This window comes from Chelmon rostratus, chromosome 13, assembly GCF_017976325.1.
Source record: "Chelmon rostratus isolate fCheRos1 chromosome 13, fCheRos1.pri, whole genome shotgun sequence".
Classification (NCBI taxonomy): domain Eukaryota; kingdom Metazoa; phylum Chordata; class Actinopteri; order Chaetodontiformes; family Chaetodontidae; genus Chelmon; species Chelmon rostratus.
In genome coordinates this window covers 6,912,808-6,933,526 of record NC_055670.1, presented here as the reverse complement: position 1 = coordinate 6,933,526, position 20,719 = coordinate 6,912,808, and the positions used below count along the sequence as shown (strand labels likewise).

At 45.1% G+C, this 20,719-nt stretch overlaps 1 protein-coding gene across 1 annotated transcript; it reads right to left on the bottom strand.

The window, feature by feature from the left end:
- Positions 1–31: 31 nt before the first annotated feature.
- si:ch211-269e2.1 (cohesin subunit SA-2) lies at positions 32–14,637 on the bottom strand. The gene is made up of 32 exons (XM_041950846.1): positions 14,501–14,637; positions 14,000–14,095; positions 13,835–13,922; positions 13,003–13,176; positions 12,761–12,857; positions 12,582–12,658; positions 12,426–12,497; positions 11,638–11,842; positions 11,390–11,541; positions 11,215–11,288; positions 11,009–11,132; positions 10,790–10,888; positions 9,678–9,757; positions 9,479–9,586; positions 9,264–9,387; positions 9,001–9,118; positions 8,739–8,842; positions 8,519–8,611; positions 8,311–8,397; positions 7,666–7,866; positions 7,210–7,286; positions 7,025–7,112; positions 6,829–6,909; positions 6,290–6,382; positions 6,016–6,190; positions 3,500–3,630; positions 2,179–2,280; positions 1,928–2,079; positions 1,704–1,832; positions 1,430–1,620; positions 1,287–1,362; positions 32–1,182 (listed from the first exon to the last, which is right to left on the bottom strand). Exons 2-32 carry the CDS (start codon positions 14,047–14,049, stop codon positions 1,047–1,049), a joined length of 3,558 nt encoding a protein of 1,185 aa, XP_041806780.1. The 5' UTR covers positions 14,050–14,095; positions 14,501–14,637; the 3' UTR covers positions 32–1,046.
- Positions 14,638–20,719: the final 6,082 nt, after the last annotated feature.

Genomic DNA, 20,719 nt, shown 5'->3' with positions numbered 1-20,719 from the left:
AACGATTACAGCGAGGGGAAATGTACTTGTTTGGACTGTTTATTTAAATGAATTTACAGCAATACAGAAGTAGTTTTTGGCAAACGATAACCCAACTATTTCCTATAAGGAGCGACAATAAAGTGGCAGGAAGGACAATGAAGCAAGAGATTAGAGATAATTGCACATCTTGGACCTGAGTGTGATCCAACACTAAACTTAAAAGATGGATCCTTTAGTGTCACTTGTATTCAAGTACATGATCGACACGCATGTGAGGAAACCAGCTTTACAGATACTGGTATACTTGGTCCTCAAATGAGAGTTGTCTGTGAATAAAATATACTTGAGATTATTCTGACATTATTTAAATAAGTCTAGTGTTATTCTATATATTCTTTGTCACCGTTCACAAATTCTGACTGCCCTTCATGAGGCACCAAACCTGTTGGATTCTAATGAAAATGTTAAATCTTTAAAAACTGATCACAAGTATACAGTTCTTAGTTTTTAGCAAATATGACCCATAGAGCAGTAAAAGTGCATTTGTTGGGGACTACTTTCAGATGCAAATGAATACATTTTTTGGTGTTGTCAGTATTTACAGCAGCAGGACAGATAATGTGGGACTGATTCAAATTAAACTACAGCACCAATGTTTTTTGTGATGTAGGAAAATCTTGTGCCTCACTGATCTGTTTATTAATACTTTCTGGGCAACCTTTGAGGTTTAAGTCGCAGAGGAATAGGAGACGAGGCTTTGGCTGCATATGGAATTGTAGGATAATTACAGTCAATATCCGTTGGTCTTGGTCTTTTCATGGGATTTGTTGTCAATAAGAAAAACGGAATACGACAGACTTATCCTTTCAAACAATGATATACTGCATTTTCAACAAAGCTGTATTAACAGACCTGTTATAAAAAAATAAAAAGCACTGGCATGTATGTAGAAGAGAACAGACGTGGGAAAAAAAAGGAAAACGTTTCTCTCAAAGTTTGTGATGTCCATTCCAGACATCCAGACATCCAGACAGAAGCACCGATTCTCCCCGACCTCCGGACTCTTACACTTCGACCTCCACGGTGTCGTCGTCCGCCTCGTTGCCCGTGCTGAGGACAGATGCCTCCATGCTCAGTCTTCTTGCGGGAGGTTCCACGGGGAGAGAAAAAGGATCCATATCAGCTGCCTTCTCCTGATAGCTGAGGAGTTAGATGAGGTTACCGTGGTGAATATGAGCGAGGTGAAACAGATTCACAGTTTTCTAAAATGAATGACAATGTAAATAAGTGTTCCTGAGCCTCACCTTGGACTGAAGCTCGACCTGTGAACTTTACTGACTCTAGGGTCAGTGGGGCTGAACGGGCAGGGGGATTTGCTTCCTATAAAAACAAAAAAAGATGTGAAACATGACAGTTCGGTGCTTGATTTTGTTGTGTAGCGTCTTACCATCCAGTTTTTGTTTGGGGAAGGGAGGGCGATTGGGCAGGTAGGGCTTCCTGTCGGAGCTAACGTAGGACACGGCGTCCTCCCCTTCAGCTACAGCCAATAGGGAGGCACGATAGTAGATAAGTGGCTGCCAGCACTCCTCCCTGAGGTCAATAATGTGCTCTGCCGTGTGCTTCTGCAGGTAGGAGAACCTGCACAGACAAGACGAGACTTTCAGAAAGCCGAGTTCAGAATGTCAGAAAGCCTGTTTGTGAATGTTGCGTGCAGCACTTACACTGTTTTCTTGTCCGGTTTGAGCAGTTTGCTGGAGAACTCGCTGAGGATGGTCAGGTAGGAGAGGTACAGTGGCGTAGGTGTGTCTGGGGTCTGACTAAACTCCTGGAACACAAACTCGATGCCGTTCCTGCATACATTAACACATGCACACAAACTTCAGGCGCAACAAAAAAAAATAGCAAAAAGACGAATCCAGGTAAAGAGGAAAGAGCCCGTGCTGACCTGTGGATCATGACGACGCACTCGCGAAACTTGACAAGGTCCCCGAAGGTGAGGGCGAACCGCCTGGCGAGCTCTTTGATGCTGGTGAAGGTCTGGACTCCAGGGTGAGCCCGACCGCCACTCTCCTGCTCTCGCTTTAGACGAATAAACAGCTGGGCAGAGCAGAGAAAAAGCGCATCAGCATCACTCAGCTCGCCAACGCCAGAGCGCGGCCGAAGCTTGCGTTTAGGGTGCGTGCGGAGCGACCATACCTGCTGCAAACAGAGCACCAGAGTACGAGCGCTCTCTATCTTATCTGTCTGTCTGGTCCTGTACATCGTCTCCTTGATGATGTCGCCAAAGTCGTTATAGTACTGAGGAGAAAGAGGGAGAAAGCACAGATCTGTCGTTAATGCCAGCATCGAAGAAACAGTTTGGAAAATAGGCTTTTTCAGTTTTTTGCCGAGAGTCAGACGAGAAGATCGATGGCGCTCTCACACCTGTCCGTCACATGTGAAGCTACAGCCAGCAGCCGGTTAGCTTAGCTTAGCATAAAGAGTACAAACAAGAGAAACAGCTTGCCTGGCTCTGTCCAAAGGTAACAAAATCAATCAATCTGTACAAGAGGTGTGAAAACTACAAGTTGTGGTTTTGTGACGGCCTATTTCTTGGTCAGGTTACTTTCTGGAGTCTCCCCCAACCAAGAAATAGTCAACACAGAAGTCCTTGTAAAAACACAAAACACAACATTTCCTTTTAAAACTTTGGCTTTTGCACGTCTCAACCAAATGAAATGTGAGCCTTGGAGCTTTAATTTAGAGATGATTGCACACAGAGTTAGTGGAAAGATGCATTTAGACACTCTCCAGTCTGACTGACAGGAAGCAGGATGTCGGTATAAGCAAAGATGCTCTAGAACAACAAGATGACCCATCGCGTCACTGCATGAAACAGCAACAACCCTACCCCCACCCTACCCGCTGAAGACAGTACGTTTTAACGACGATTTGGATCAGGCAGGCCTGCTTTGTTTGGTTTGCAGAGAGTTAGGCATTTTAATGCCAGGGCTCACCTCCCCACACGCAAACATGCAACAAAACAAGTTCTCCCGACGCTGTTTTGCAAGGGCACTGTCGATGGATCCTTGGCTTAGCGCCGCCCAGGGTGACAGTGATTGCTTTAAAGAAATCAAAAAAAAAAAAGCCAGAGTGCTTTTTCCCCTCTACCGGAATGATAATGGATTCAGTCTGACCTTTTCGGTGCTGATACAGCTCTACAACGAGCGACACACAGCCGGTGAGTCCGTTGCTAGCTAGCTACACCCAACACCTGTGCAGTGAGTTTATTGGCTGTTCAGCCACCGATGTTGCACAAGTGACGCAAGGCTGAACGCACCTCCACAGGTGACCTTTGGACAGAGCGAGGCTAGCCGTTTCCCCCCATTCCCAGTCTTTGTGCTAAGCTAAGCTAAGCTGCAGCTTCATATCGCACAGATGAGAGCGGTATCAATCTTCTCATCTAACTTTTGGCAAGAAAGCGAATATGCATATCTCCCAAAATGTCGACCTTTGCCTTTAAGGAGCTAACCTTTACCTTCATGTAGTACATGAAGACCTCAGCTGCCATGCTCATCTCCAGCACTCCATGAACTATCAGTTTGCAGTAGGCCGCGAGCACATTTCTTCGCTTGTGAAGGTCCTCCAGCCGCTCAGAGTTTTCACTGACTGCGGGAGCCAGATGGAGTCGAAGTGTGTGGTTGGAGGTGAAGTGGTCGAGAGCGAGGGAAGGGGAAGGGGGTGAAGCGAGAAGAGCGATTAATCATGAGAAATCATATAACGGAAAGAAAAGAACAAAGCAGAGGCGGGAAAGAGTGTTTTAGTTAGTTTCAGGACAATGGCTTTAGCAGGTGGAAATCAAAGATAACATAAGACTAGAGTTATGGTTGTGACACCATGTGGCTTCAATCTTTCACAAGGCTAATAAAATAGGCTCGGAGGTGAGCCAGAGTTAATGGAATTTTCTCACGGAAAGAGATTGCCCTGATTTTATGATTTAACTCAGTGCCCTTGCCCTCCGAGTGATCTCTGATCCAGCAGCTAATAGAAAACACTGTCTATATAACAAAACCATTACCAGGCAAATCCAATAAAACAATAGCTTTTTATTACATGTTCAAAAACCAATAATCCTGTATTGTATTTGGTTGAACATTTAAGGGATTCCCACCAGGACAGCTATTGACTTCTCTGGACTAGCCCATATTTGGATGCAATATGTCTGTGAAAGTAGAAGCTATTGTAAAGGTAATAAAATGTTTTACTCATAGACGGCCATGAATGAATTCATAAGTTTACCTGCAGGACTTTACAAAGAGGAGACTATGTGTTTCCAGCGTGTCAGTCAAGTTTCTCTCATTTTACAACAGACAGGAACACACTGCCGTCATTAGTTTACAAGCTGCAGCACTTTGCATAACAAAGTCCAGCATCCTTTCAGACAAATTAGCGGAGCCAGTCTCAGTCTGACGATATTAACAAGGCTTCCTTTGTAATTGAGGGTCAATTGTCAGGTCGGGCTGGAAATCAGACCCCATTTACAGTCAGCGGGCAGCTCTGCAGTCAGTTATTAAGCCAAACGTGTGGCCGCGCATTTAATATCTGCATGTTTTGACCGCGGCGAGCTGCTGCACTCAATCACCGCTTCGCTCGGAGCGCCGAGGGCCCGAGAGGAGACGCTGCGCCGCGGCAGAGTGAGAGTGCCATCTGCTGTGCGGCGCTGCGGTGTGCTCGCCGCTCTGTCCAACACACCGATGCTTTCCAGCAGCCACCACTGAGTGCATTTACTCCACGACAGTACTTCAGTACTTAAACTTGACTTTAGTATTTTCATTTTATGCACCTTTATACTTCCACTCCACTATATCTATTTAACAGATGTTGTTACTGTTTTACTTTTCAGATACAGATTTTACATGAGCAGAATGTGATAAGCGCATAAAATAAAATGCACTGTTGAGAATTAAACCGGTGGTTCCCACACGGTTTGGCCTTTCGTGGCCCTTTCCAAAAAGTGCCGTTTCGGGGCCCCTTGTCGTGTTTCAGATGTCTGTGAGTTGTCAGCAGTTTCACCAAAGAGACATTTCCCCTCTAAACTTCTCACATGGCTTCATTTAAATAACGGTTCGACGCTCAGAGAGGTCAACTTACCCATCGGGAGAAAGCAGAGATTAGAGAAAAGGCTGAAAAATGTGTGTATCGCCACTTTGTTTTTCCCTTTACACCCCTCAGATTCATCTTGTGACACTTTGGCTGGACTACAGTTCCTTCCTTTCCATAGTGCAGAAGTATTCCTCCTACTTTTACACTGACACATCAGTCACAGGGGTCATTTTTCTGCATTATGAGTACTTCAGGACATTTTGCCGCTGATACTCCTGTGCCTTAGTAGGATTTTGAATGCAGCAGTTTTACTTGCAATGTAGTATTTTTATATTGTTATTTTTTCTTGTAATGATTCTGAGACCCTCTTACACCACTGGGCCTTTATTTCATGTTATTGTCTTTCTCTCCACCCTTGTTTCTTGTCACCTCTGCTCTCTATTGTCCAATAAAAAGGCCACTAATATCTTAAAAACTTACCCTAAATTAAACAGAAATGTTATATAACAAACTAAAGTTATTCTTAAAGCTACACTGCAGACAGAAATACTACATGTGCATAGAGGAATACTACCCTAACTGACAAATCTACAAATATGTAAATATTTTTCCTTTCATTTTAAGTTTAACTGCTGGACTCGAGATGTCTCGAGAGGTTTCATGGTTTCCACATCACACCTGTGTAAGTTACATACTGAACCACCACTGTCTCCAACCTAGTTGTGATGTCACAAAATCCTGCTCATTCATCCTGGTGTTGAAGTCAGGTTTAACGCGAGCACAGAGAAACTTTTCCCCCTTCAGCAGACGAACGTGAAAACAGCCTCCCAGTGTCAAACTCTGCACATGAATCATTCTACACGGTGAAGCTCAAACACCCGGGTGAAGTAACAGTAAGCAAAACAAATTCCCACCCAGGGAAATACTCTTGCAAACAGGCTGAGCTCTCACCGCTGCACTGGCTGTCGCAGTCCGCTCCGACGAAAACGTGCACGCATACGAAGGTCAACAGCGCCCTCTGGAGTTTGGGACTGGGAGTGTAGAGCAGTGGACCGAAGGAGGTGGGATCCCACACGTGCAGCTGGTAGGAGTGAGCCGTCAGAACATCACAGATGCCCAGAAAAGCCTGATATGGAACAATGAGAGGAAGTCAGAGGGAGTAGAAGGAAGAGTTAATGGTGCCATCGCTGATAAAGCATCAGTTTATGCTTCCTGTCCGGCTCACCTGCTGCCGCACGCCAGGGTCAGAGTGGGAGAGACAGCGATGACCCCTCTCACAGAAGAGACGCAGCTGGAGTCTCTGGGCCACAGCTTTCTCCTGAACACACACACATTTAATTAACATGCAGGCTTTCAGAGGGTAACAGGGACGCTAAAACTGCAGAAATTCCGCAGAAATACTGTCTGTTGCTGCACTTTGCATACTGACACACATGATACTGCTTTGTTCATCTCCTCTTCATCTGATTGTGCATCATCTCGGTCATCCACCTTTCTGTTTACTGAACACTTTTTTCATCCCTTCCCTGTAGGGCTGCACCTAACAGTTATTTTCATAATCTACAAATCGACTGATGATTTTATTGATTGATCGAGTAATTGGCTACAGAGTCAGACATTTGCTCCAAAGCCCTCTGTGATGTGTTCAAATGTCTTGTTCAGTTCGTCAATGATAGCACAAAGAAAACCTACAATATGTGAACATCTTCTTGTCCTCTTTCTAAATCTATATACTCGTGCTGGCTGAAATGCACAGTCACTCACTCTGGAGGTCAGCGTTTCACTACTCGTGCTGAGGGACCAGAGCATGGCGTAACACAGACACTGCAGCACCTCCAGCAGCACCTTCAGACAAAAATGAACAAGAGAAAGACTGAGGACACTTCTAATAGAAAGACAGTGGATGCACAAGACTTGTCCAGGCTTGATTTCGAAGACGCTTGGTTTTCAGTGCTGGTACCTCAGGCGGTGCTCCTCCCTGGCTGCTCTCCGCTGACAGGAGAGGAGACAACAGCTCAAACAGGTTCCATCGGAAGAGGTCGTGACAGCTAACGGCATATGAAGAGAAACCGATATGTACAACCAATAAATTGATATCACTGGCAGTAGACTGTGGGCTCAAACTTCACTGTGAACTGCTCTTACTTGTGGAAAGCTCTGAGTTTCTTCAGTGTGGCTAAAATTTCTCCAGTTTTCTCCTTGTCAGCAGGAAATCCGTCACCCTACAACAGAGAAACAGCAAAAAAAAAAAGTCATCTTGTCAGGTTAGGCTCTTTATTCTTTGCAGACATGGGTGTTTGGCATGCTCGTATACCAACAGCCCTCTTGACTTGTGACCTCAGTATAAAGAAAGTGTCTACTAGCGACCCTCATCACAGGTTGTGGCATTAGTGTGGACATCAGCTGTGAGCAGTTCCACGAAAGAGTGATTTTTCTTGTCTGATTCTTTAATTTGAAGGAGTTTTAGAGGCATGGAGAGGTGAAAGTATGCAGTATTTAATAAAAAAAAAACACAAAAAAAGAGCTTGTCTAATAGAAATATTTGGCGACCCCTTAATCTTTTCTTAAGGGGTATACATACAGTGTTGCGGTGCCCCTCACCTTGAGTGAGTCCCCCAGCAGTGCAGTCAGTTGGTCCACCCAGTGCTGGACCAGAGAGTCTCTGGCAGCCCGGGCCACGGAGCACCCGGCCGCCTCCTCCCCACACAGACTGAGGTAGGTGCGGGCTGCAGCCTCCAGAACAGCAGGGCCGGAGTGGAGCTCCAAAACAGCTCCCATCTCTGCCATCAGGCTGGACACCGCCTGAGGAAGAGGAGGAGGACAAGACAACTCAAGATGTGTGGACAGGGACAACTAAACAGCTCATAACAGTTAAGATCTATCTACACTGTCCTGACAGCACTAAATAATTAGTTGATGTTGGCGACTGACTAATAATTTTAGGTAAGTTATTCATTAAAAATACAGAGATTTAACAAAAAAAACAACTTCAAGGCGTCACATTTGGTTCATTTGGTGTTTATCAGTGTTTTCAGTATTTTAAAGACTACATTATGAATAATCTTATTAAATTTGTAGATCAGTGGGTAATCTTGCCCAGTAAATTTTGCCCAGTGCAGCCTTGAGGCCAAACAGAGCTAATAGTGACAAAGCTGGTTAAAGATGAAGGACCTGTGTGACCCAACTCATTTCTCTTTCAATTCTTCATGACAGTGTTTGTGCATGTTGGAAGGTTGGGATGCAGACCTGTGCGTTTTCAGCTTCGGGACACTCTGTGAGGAAATACTGAGGAATCTTCATCAGGGAGGCGACAATGTCACAACTACTTGAGAACTGAACAGACAAAAACATCAACAAAAAATGCTCAGAATCGAATTGTTCAGCACAGAGGTGTGGGTCTTCTTAATCAAACTGACTGACATACGGACACTTACGGTATGTCTGGTGTAAATACCTTGGACAGTAACTTAGGAAGCACCATGAGGAGGTGTTCAGTGAGCTTATTGCAGTCATCAGTGAGAATCTTCTTCTCCCTGGCACTCATCACCTGAAACATGCAGGCACAGAGACTCATTTATTAAAACGTGATTCAACATGTCAGGATGTCAGCACCATCACATCAGACGTACAGCGATACAGAACTGTCTCCTACACGAGGACAGATCTCCACTGACCTTCTTTGCTCCGCTCCTTCCTGCCAGCGCTGGTCCCTCGGAGGCCTGACGCACCGACGCCACCAGGACCTCTACAAGCACAGCTTGCTCTGCCTGAGTAAGACCTGCACACACACACGCACGCACACACACAAGTTACACGGCAGCTAATGTTAGAATGAGCATTTACCTGCTGTCGCTAGCCAGTGCTAGCTGGCAAAGCTAGGCATTGTTGTAAGGTAACATTATATAGGGGGTCTGAGATGTTTAGGGACACATTTACCTGGAGTGTGTGAGGAAGGGTCCTGCAGCAGTACAGATGTGAGTGTGGGCCAGTCCTTCAGCAGGGCTCCACCACAGTCCCATAGACTGTCCACCAGGTACACCACATGCTTGTGTAGCTAAAAGTGTCGGACAGACAAGGCGTTAGTCCGTCTGTGTTATGGAAGACGACACACGGCGTCATCAACTGGACATAAAGTAAGTCCAGATCATTTGCTTCGCTAAAACAAGAGCCTTGAATTGAAGCAGCCAGAGTGTTTTCACCTCAGACTCCTGGTAGAACTGCAGGAGAGCCTTCAGTCTGACAAACACTTGTTGTTTATGTGCCTCCTCCTCCTCATTCATTTCATCTTGAGCATCAGATGCAGGGGCTACAGTGTTGAGAAGCCTGACAGAAACCAACAATAACCAGGCAAACACTAATTAACTGTTCTGATTGTTTTTCTGTTTGTTTGTTCAAGCGATGGAGATCAGCGTACCTTGAGAAGAGCAGCTCCCCCGCAGTGGCCGCAAGAGGGCGCTGTGAAGAGTAAACAAACTGGAGGAGCAGCTTGTAGTCGTCTGGACTGAGCACATCATCAGATGTTCTGAGGAGTCACAAATAGTTTGACGCAAAAGAAGAGTCGCACGAAAACATCAAGGATGATCAGAAAATGAAAAAACAGGCTGGTGACTCACTTTGAGATGAGAACCAGCAGCTTCATGGTCTGCACTGCCACTTCACTGTCCTTATCCAGGGTCATGGAGATCATCCGGTCCTGGAACACAAACAGTAAACATGCGTCAGTGCACACTCATACAACCACGTCCGTCTAAATGTGCACTATTCATATTCTGGTTAGTAACATAATGCCAACAAACTCTGCATCTCTGCAGAGCTTTTTAGCCTATTTGTTTCGGTTTTATTGTCTGGTCCATTCTCATCAACCTCCTTTCCAGCAGAAAAAGACATGTTGTGAACACAACACTGACATATAGTTGATATGGCAAATCAAACAGTTGTTTTTTTACACATCCAGCAGACACAGAACGACATTATGATTCATTTAGAGTGGCGTTTTTGGCCACCTGATGAATGTCCAATATTCACTCTCTCTTGGCTCCATTTTGGTCTCTACCATTTTCCTCTCCTGAGGCTGCCTCTAAATGCTGCACTATGTTCACATGCTAGTCTCTAAGTGTGTCTGTCTGCTGTCTGGTGCTGAGCAGGTAGTGTACAGTGGGTTTTTAGAGCTTTTTCACTGAAAACAGCTGACTGCTGTGGCTGGAGAAGATGCTGAGAGTGCAGATAGAGTGAACCAAAGCAGTAAGGTCGTGAGCCAGAGCTGGTGCTTAAAGGTTGTGAGCCTTTAACATTGTCACATTGTTTTCACATTGTCATTTGATACATGGTCATTACAAAAAAACACACATGCAAGATTAGAATCGCTTTGAGTAACCTGAAGTCAACATATAGCAGATAAAGAGCCAGACATTTACATCAGGAATTATTGGAGATGAACAGAGTAAAAAGAGAGTAAATACTGGTCTTCCATTTGTCAGGTGGTCAGAAACATTAATCCAGATGAGCTATTGTTGTTCTGTGTCTGCTGAATGTGCAAACAGGACATTTTTGCTTGGACCATTGATTGCTGTGAACCTTTCAGCTTGTTTTGGTGTTTGTCTGCCCCCTACTGGCCATTGTGCATTAGTGCAGCTTTAAGCAGAAGTGTTTACCTTGAAGCGGCTGGTGTTTGTCTGCCCCCTACTGGCCATTGTGCATTAGTGCAGCTTTAAGCAGAAGTGTTTACCTTGAAGCGGCTGGTGAACAGGTCTAGTTTAGGGAGGAGCAGAGGGTCTCCATACAAACCCTGTAGACCTAACACACACTTGAGACGCACATCTGGTACCTGAAAGAGGATACACACGTCAGTGCAGAGGCAACGCAGAGTGTACAGTGTCCAGCTTGTTTTCAGGCTTTTGGGATTATTTCTGCATCACATTACGCCCCATTACATGTTTCATGTTACCTTGTCGTACATCATCCAGCCCATGTATTTGAGGTAGCTGTCATTGAGAAATGCAGAACTGTAGAGCTTCATCCACAAACCCAACTCCTCCATACAGATAGAGCGGATCTCTGGAAGAACGTCGCTGCACAGACACACACGCACAAAATCAGCTACATGAGCTCTAATGCATGTATTAAAGCCACACAAGAGCAAGAAACACTCACCGATATCTTTTCAGAAACACTCCTTTGAAGATGACGTCCATCATGCTCTCGATCTCCGCCCTCTTCTCCTGCAGCTGGAAGAGCACGAGGAAAGGCGAGCAGAAGCCACACGAGTCAGATACGACTCATTCACACCGACTTCCTCTCCACACAGCCAAAGTGACGCTGGTCTTACCTCCGTGATCTTCTTCTGTATTCTCTCCAGCTGCAGTGTGCTCTTCTGTCTCATGGTCTTTGTCTTCTGCACCTCATACAGTTTCTGGCTGTTTTCAATACTGACGCTCAGGCTCAGAGCCATGCCCACCAGAGCGCTCAGCAGCTTCACCGCTTAGCAGGGACGTCCAGACCAAAAAACAAAAAGCACAGATTAGTTTGTTGACTGTGTCCATGTGTCTGCGTGCCTGTCGGTCACCTATTCCTTACCTGCCAGCGTGCAGGTGTGTCTGAAGGCCCGCACATAGGAGTTGGACAGCTCGGTGAGCAGCGAGATGAGGGTGCTCATCAGGTAGCTGTCAAATATGACGCCGTGCTGACACTGAGCCACCAGCACCGACACAAAGTCACAGAACTCGGAGTGGAACCAGCGGCCATACGGTCCAGACTGTATCAGGGGATACTCCACGCTATCCTGCAGCAGAGAGGAGAGAGGGAGAGGAGACACGCTGAAGGGCAGCAATGATTTGAAGGCTGGAGAGTCGCTTCCAGGCACTTTCACTTTCCTGATGTGAGGGAGTGTGTTGGGACGGGACATGACTCAAGGAGGGATCGCTCAGGAGTTAAAAACCAACAGGATATCAGTTCAGTGCAGGGAAAAAAGAAAGAAGCTGGTCATCTTCATATGCAGTGCTGAACAGGGGAGAGAAACTGTGTTCTGTAAGCGCTACAGTGTACAAACTAAAGAAGCAAAGAGGCACAAGAGACAATAAAATACAGCAGGATGAAATAGAATAACAGATGAACCTCATGGGGTGGTTGTGCTCATCAAATACAGAGCAGTGTCACATGCAAGGACGTGCATCAACATGTACAGAAAATATGTGAATGAAGGAAGAATCATAACAATACAATAATTTGTATTGTATATAATAATGATATTTTCATCACTGTTAAAAACCTGATTGAAGAAATGGTGGTGATTTAAGAATGAATGAGACCCGCTGATACAGGAAGGTGAAAGATGTAAATCCTTTAAGCAGGGAGGCTCTACTGACTGTATCCATGGGCCACGTGACTGTGAGGATCCACGGAAAGGCCAGAAACTTCTTATACTGCAGACCGGCGACCTGGAACACACACCGTCACACACTTTCAGTTCAGAGTGTTAAAACAGATGAGAGACGCGGGGGGGGGGGGGGGACTCGTGTTACCTCGTCCAGCTCCTCCACCATCTTACTCATGACTTCGCTGTCCTCTTTGCTGTGACACATCTCTGCTGTGACCACACCTGGAAAAGACAGGAGGGAAATGCAGACCTGACTGTGTGTATTCTGTGTGTGTGTGTGTGTGTGTGTGTGTGTGTGTGTGTGTCACGGGGGTGTCTGCTTGCCTTTGCACCCTGAGCACTGGATGAAGAAGCTGATGAGATCGAGGAGAGAAGTGTCTCTATCCGTCGCATAAGCCTCGACCCAATCATCAATCACCGCCTGCGCAGACATCACACAAGAGTCAATTAGTGTGTTTCCTGTGAATGATCGATCGTGACTCCTTTATTATAAATCAAAGCTGAACTGATGTGTTCTGTCTCTCACATGAGAAAAACACTTCACAGTGAGGGTGGGCGAGTCGTACCTGCATGGCACCCCTGCCCATGGTGACCACCTCGAACAGGGTGACGGCCTCCACGTGCCTCTGTTTACCGTGGCTGCCTCCCGCTCTGCTGACGCTGCCGCGGGAAGCTTTGGCACTCGCGCTCGTGACATTCTCCGAGCCCTCGTGCGCCCTCTTCCTTCGTCTCTGCGGGCGCTGAAGGTGTGACGGATAGGACGGTAAAGACGGGCGCTTGGAGTGATTCACATCTATGTGAGTTTACACCAGAGTGCTGCATCCTGAACAAATTCGTGAATGGCAAACTGCGAGGGCCAATCAGGCACCACACGCTTGTCTCCTCCACCTGGGCGCTAACAAGCTAGCAACATTTAGTGAAACAGCTTTCAACACATGGCGTCTCTTTCTCATCTATTATCAGTGATTAAATGGAAGATTTGGCTTCATCAGTGAGAGACTTTTATATTAATAAATTTGAAAATGTAACAGTAACTATCATGATCAACTGATGTGTCAGTTATTTTCTCAATTTTTCAAATAAGTGTGTTGCCTTTAAAATGTCAGGAAGTAGCGATAAAACTCTTAAAAATTTCCCAGAACCCAAGGTGATGTCTTTAAACATCCAGTCCACCACTGCAGAGCACTATACCATATACAATAGTTTATTACTATAACTTATTATTTATTCACTCATTTATATCATTTTAGTTTTTTCAGTAGCATACAGGGAATACAACCCTGTGTTGGAGAACGATAAATTAATGTACCTTACTAAGAACAAGTGCTGCTATCAGGCCTTTCTGGACCGTTTCTGGAGGGCAGCCTGCACACTAAACGCCACAGGAAAAGCACCTACCACGCTCTTCTGTCTATTCTCATTCCCCGACTCATCCTCCGAGTGGCTGGCCGTCCCTGACGAGTTCGCCTCATCGTGAGAGTTCTTCCTGGGGAGTCGAAAACATGGAATGAGACGGCACGAACAGGAGGTGAAGTCAGCACACAGGTGCACACACACTCTTACTTGTGCTGCGAGGGCCTGGACGCGGCTGTGGCTGCGGGCTCTGGTATCATCTCCTCCTCAGGTCTTCACACAGGGCTCAGGTGTGTGGGTCTGCATCTGGAAACACAGGGAGTCAGTGAGTTAGAACAGGCGGGGGCTCAGACCCTGTGCCATCACAGTGACTCCACATCTCCATGGAGACAGGAGGCTGCCATGATGGTGAGTGTCTGGCCAGGAAGGACTCTGTCTCCTATCTCATGGGGGCATGTGAGTGGTCTCCTCTGCGGCCCCTCCACAGGGAGGAGCCGGGAGGGGTTTTAAAGGGTTGCTCAAGGACACTTCGGCAGAGCAGCTGCTTGGCTTCAGGACACTTGAACAGCAGAGGAACAGCTGGAAAGAAACTCTGCTCTAGCCAACACATTTGTTTCTAAAAACAAAAGCAGCAGAGATCATTTCCTGAAGTCGTCCCGCGGTGTGTGACAGAGATTCAAACTGACTGACAGGTAAACTCTTCAGACTTACCCTCTTCACGTGGATTCATCCTTCTTGCACGCAATGGTGTATAACGTTAAATCCGCGGGCTGTCATAAATAAAAGTCCAACATTTCCAGAAACACTCTGCGTCTCCTCCTCAGCTCTCATAGTCAAGTAGCCGGACAGCCTAACCGGGTCCCGATTGGCGGACGAACCAAAATGAAGACGTGTGATTGGTTTGTCTCAAACGTCGCTCACGCTGCCGTCCCGCCCCTGGTGGCTGTGACAGACAGTCGGCGTCCGGTCGGGTTTTGTGCATACCTCAGCACTGTCAACAAACGTGTGTGGAGGCGCTTCAGACGCGCGACAGACGAGCTCAGCGGTGACGTGATCAGTACACTGTGCGACAGGCTTTAAAACAGCACCAACAAGTAACATGCAACGCACAGCAGTATGCAAACAAGTGTAAAAATAGTGTAAAATGCCTTAGCTAGCCGCGTTTGTATCTCTGGTGTATTTTAATTAACCACACTAGGAGTTGTTAATTCATAAGGGAGCTGTCTGGCCTATTGCTTTGCAGCTGTTGAACAGCAGGGGGCGTTATTTACTCATCGTAGACAAGCAGTTTTAAAGGCAAGGGTGGGTTCAGTGATACTGCAGTACATAAATGTTGTTGTTTGAGGTAGAGATCATTTATCTGCTCTATATGTTTGTGGGCTGTTTATTCATGAGGCATGATACTGTATATTTGTAACTGTTTATATGTTCATCTTGTGCAATCTTAATCTAAAAGTAACTATAGTAGGTCATATTTATAGTAACTCCACCTGACAGATAAATGTACTGAAGTACAATATTTCCCTCTGAGATGCACTGAAATACACGGATAATACAGCATCAGAAAAAGGAAATACTCAAGTAAAGTAAAAGTGTTTCATTTGTAGTAGTTCAGTACTTGGATAAATGTACTGCTTTCAACCACAGGCTGGGTTTGGTTGCCAGCCAAGCAAAGGCAGAGATGAACTGCCATCAAAAAGTGCTGTGTCCTACCACTGCCTCCATCAGTTCATTTCTTTGTGTTATTCTGTGACTTCTGTGTTTTAAAGGGTTCGTTTGGATTTCACAAAGTCACACAATAACACAAACTAAGCAATATATTGTTGCGGGACAAAGTTGCATTTGACTCCAAGCCTATACTTCAATGAATCAATTTTTCTTGTTCCTTTATTAAGCATAATCAGCCTGTATAGAGGGTGTGTTTAGCTCGCTGGATAGCTGTGCCCATGCACACATAATGAGGGCACATGAGCCTTTGCTCATAGTTGCTCCTGTGCTTTACCTGCCATGACAAGTCAAAAAGTCTGCCCTGCAGGTCTGCTCTCAGGTCACCTCTACCAAACATGTCTGAAGTGAGAACAAACACAATCCCATAACAAGGAGAAAGCAAACATTTCCCTATTGCATTCAATTTTATTATTCCACCTTAGGCTAAAAAAAAAGAAAAATTAGAACAGTAGTGCAAGGTGGGTTTCAACAAACGTACATTCATGTCCAAACAACCGACTTTCCACAGGTACTAATATGTTCCACACTCAGGAGGACAATATAAAAACCTACATGATTCATAAATTAAGTAGGCTATCCAATCCCACCATCAATCAGCTGGATCAAGTTGTGTAGCACCTTTTCAGTCATAACATCAGTTCATTTAGAAGCAGGAGACACCTGGACACCTGGAGACACGTCTGGACATCAGGATTCACGGACACAGAACGTGTTAGTCAGGGAGAGTCAGGACAGGAACTGTGATATGAAGCTCACGGCCTGGTGAAGGTCTTCTGTCAACTCCTCCGGCAGTGACAACACCACTGAGGTTAAGCTTTGAGTTATTTCTAATATCCTGCGCAGAGAACAGCGTATGATTGTTATCAGATCGCTGCCGCATTAGTCATCGTCTCTGCCAACTTAACATTTGATTTTAACTCACCAGTTGATGTACTGAGCAGCCAGCTGAGGTTCATGCCTGGAGCCCTCCTCTACCGCCAGACACTGTTTCATCTGTTTGAAGTTGGCCTCAATATCTTTCTTTATTTCAGAGAAAGCCTGAATTCCTCTGAAAGAGCTGATGACTTGCTGCGGTGATAGAAAGCACACGACTTACAGTGGAATGAATACATAGACGCCGATGCATAATAGAAGAACAGCTGAAAAAAAGTGATGCATGGTGTTTATTCTCCTCACATATATAACGGAGAGCTGGTGGGCGATGTATTTATGACTTCCAAGGTGCCTGATATCTTCTTCTAGCTGTTGACTCAGCACCAGGAGCTGGTTCAGCCTGGCAATGTGGAAGAAGTATTCTGCAGAAGAAGCATCAGCTTGCATTAACTGTGCTCTTTCAGCCCTCTTCTTTGTCAGTGTATTGTTTCAACTATAAGGCGTCTACATGGAAAATCAAAGTGGAGAGGGAACACGTACTTATAGCTATGCTATAACTAATGGTGGAAGGAAATTTAGCTCCTTGAGTAAAAGTAAGAAATATCACAGTGTAAACATAGTTCATTATAAATGAAAGCCCTCAATTCAAAATCTTACTTCAGTAAATGTACTGAAGTGTTATCAGAGGAAGTATCCAAAGTACTCATAGTGCAGAATAATAGCTCCTGTGAGTGTTTCATTACATATTATTCACTTGTTAATATTAATGCATTAATATGTAAAGCACATTTAATATCCGGGAAAGTCAAGATGGAGGCAGTGCTAAATACTTAATAAGCTACAGTGTAATTTAATCTACTGTATAACAATGCATCATGTTCTATAAGACAATTTTATGTCAAATCTTAATCTGCAAAGTAACTAGGAACTATAGCTGTCAAGTGGAGTAAAAAGTACAATATTTGCCTTTAAAAAATAGTGGTGTCTGTGCTGGATGGTACAATGTGCATGTTTTTAAATGAGAAAGAAGCTTTTTGAATGTATTTCTAAATCTATGCCTGGTCTGTCTTCAAGAAAACAATGACGGATTGAAAGATGCTTCCTCCTCCTGGCTGGGGATAAATTTAGATCCTCCTCTGCTGGATCTCTTACCGTCCATTGGCGGCCTCTCCAGCATGTCCACTGGGCTGCCTTGAATGAGGAACACCTCTACACGAGGAAACATCGCTGACAGACCCACCATGTCCAGGTAGTCCTGAGGAAACACACAAACCCACTGACCTCTGGTACAAAATGTAGCAGTTGCATTATCTTAGTTTAAGCTCTTTAGGGACATGTGTGAAGTGAATGCTCTGTGTTAGTATGCAATACCTCCAGCTGTGGCATAGGCTTTGGTAGATGTTCAAGGCACTGCAGCATCTGGTCAAGAATCTCTGATCCTTTAAGAGTACAGGAGCAAAAAAAAAAAAAAAGTGGAACATGGAGAAGCTTATCCAAATCAAAATAAACACTTTGATGCTTCGTCACACTGACCTTGGGCCTGGAAAGTGTCTGACTCCTCTGGGCTGCAGCCTTGTCCTAACTGCTCCTGGAACTGTGACAGAGAAACTATGAATAAAAGGAGGAGCGTCTATGCGTAGTGATGCTTATGAACAGCAGGACAGACTGCACAAGTATTAACAGTTTATTGGGATATTGACATATGTCTAGGATGGCGATGCTTTCAGGTCTAATGCTGCCTTCGCGTGCTGTCTTAACCTCAGAGTTACAATATGGGACAGGCTCGCAAGGACGTCTCAAAGATGGAAATAGATGCAGACAAGTGGGACTTTGACTCATGCTGAGGAAGGCAGAGCCCAAAACATGCAGATGTTTGCAGATGCCCGTTGCTCACAATTTAATAAGCAGAAAAATAACAGGAATAAATAATAATAAGGGTGTTTCGCCTCGATGTGAATCATCTGGATGTTTGATTTCAAAACCCTCAAAATTAAAGGGCAACAAGTTGAGGTGTTCCCTCAATTTGTTGTGCTGAAGTGTGACTTTTTTTATGAGTTTCCATTTACGCACTATGATGTAAATCATCATACAAATGTCAAGAAAAGTTAATGCTGTTTAAAACTAAAGAAGAAACTACTGAGTCACAAATGAAAGATGCTGGAAAATGCACGTGCAAGTCCCTAATTGCAGTTGTGTGGACAATCATTCGCGCGTCAGCCCACTGTGAAGTGCATTTCTTGTCATCGTCACACAACAAGATTTATGGCCCACATTATCTGATGTGATTACTGCACACCCAGTGCTGATTAAAGGGTGTGTATGGTGCATAAGCTGATATAGATGGAGCCACAGGAAGGGCCTGATTAGCTTTTCATATGACACTTTACTTAGATTTCACTTGACAGCCATGAACTGACAGAGACTGGGGAGACAGTGGAGGAGATAAAGGTGAGGTCAGGTGGTGGAAGTGACGCATGCAGCGCTGAGGTCACCCTACCTGCTGCATCTGCGCCCTGATGAGGAGGTCCAGTTGCCCGCAAAGACACAACATCTCCACCCCCACCTGCTCTGGACTCAGCTGGACAGGCATCAGCGGTCTCTTCACCTGTAACTCCACTGACCACACAGCAGCCCAATCAATAGGCCTGTCCGACACTTGCCCCCTTTCCCCCCCATCACACCTTCAGAAACACACCCCTCCAGCCTATGAGGCATCATGCTACAGGTCCACGGGAGGATGGAGGTTCAGGAGCGGACTGAAGGGGAGCGGTTAGGGGCGCGCTGCTCCCAAGATGCCGTTTAATTCAAACACCAGAGAGATTTCAACATAACGCTGCCACCGCCTGACATAAAGACGAGTGTGTGATGCTGGGACTCACCTTTGAAAGCTTCATGGTAATCGCACGGCTGACAGAGCGGCTCTGATGCGCTCACTGCCATATCTGAGTCCAACCGGCGGCGATTACCTCACTGTTCCCCTGAATGCGTCCCGCTGCTGCGAGCCATAGGAGAGCAAAGGCAGCGGCCGAGCCGAGGCTGGAGAACAATAGATAGTTGTCTGTTTCTTTGTTTTATCGCATTTGGTCGGAACTATCTGTCGCAGATGGTGCGTTCGAGTGTCAAACGTTCAGGCAGGGCAGGTAAAAGCCGACAGACTGTTTCTTCATCCGTAATTCGTCGTTTCCTTGCAGGTGACGATGCTCACACGCAGCCGCGAGGTGGAGAGCACACCCTCTTCCCCCGGAGCATCCATGTAGCTGCTGAAAGCTTGATGGAATTGGAAAAAAACGCGCACACACACACTAAAAAAGACAAACAATGCCCACGCCCTTTGCAACAGCAGCCGTGCAGTCAGTCTGTGATTTGCAGTCTTGAACGCCCCTCACTCCCTCAATCTCACACACACACACACACTCACACACAGGACCAGTCCTTTCAGAGTGATGTCATGTTTTGGAGATGAAGCTCAGAGCATCACTTGGTGAGGTCTACAGGTTTGATCCAGGATTAACAACCAAACACACACCTGACTAAAGTGCATTTACCTTGGTGCTGTATTTCAGTGTCATTTTCAGGTAATCGAGGGCCTACCTGACACAAGTCCTTTCATTTTATACTACTTTATACTCCACTGCATTCTGTGTGAAATATTGTGTACCACTCCACTACATATTTTTGTACATTTGCAACTATGGTCATTTTCATTACCGATTAATCTGATGATTTATTTTCTCAGTTAATCGTTAAGTCTATATGTCAAAAATATAGAAAAACAACCATCAAAGTTTCCTAAAAGTGACAGTGACAGCTAAAACCCAAAGATATTCAGTTTACAACCACATAAGGGAACATTTATCACCAAATCCTCACAGCTGAGAAGATGGAACTTGGAATTCACATAAAAATTACTTTCAATGATTATTCCTTATAGGAGTAGTAGGAGCTACTTCATCACAGTTAAGGTAACAGATTAAAATCAGTGTAGAAAATGTGTTGTTATATATTGAAATCCTGAACCCACCACAACCCTAAAGCAGAAGAAAATTTATTGCTAATACATCTGGCTGACTGAAGTTCAAGTATGAGTTCAAATGATATGAAAGCAGTGGAAAGGTCGCTGTCTATTTTTTATCTATACACAAAATGATGTGTATATATATATACAACATTCTGGAATGAGCCATTCTGCATAGCAGGTATTTACTTCTAATACTTTGTGTACCTTTACTTCAGTGAATTGTATGAAGAAGGACATTTACTTTTAAGGTATAGTATTGATACTTTCACTTTTTAGGTAAATGATTGATGACCATTCCTGCACTGCCGGTG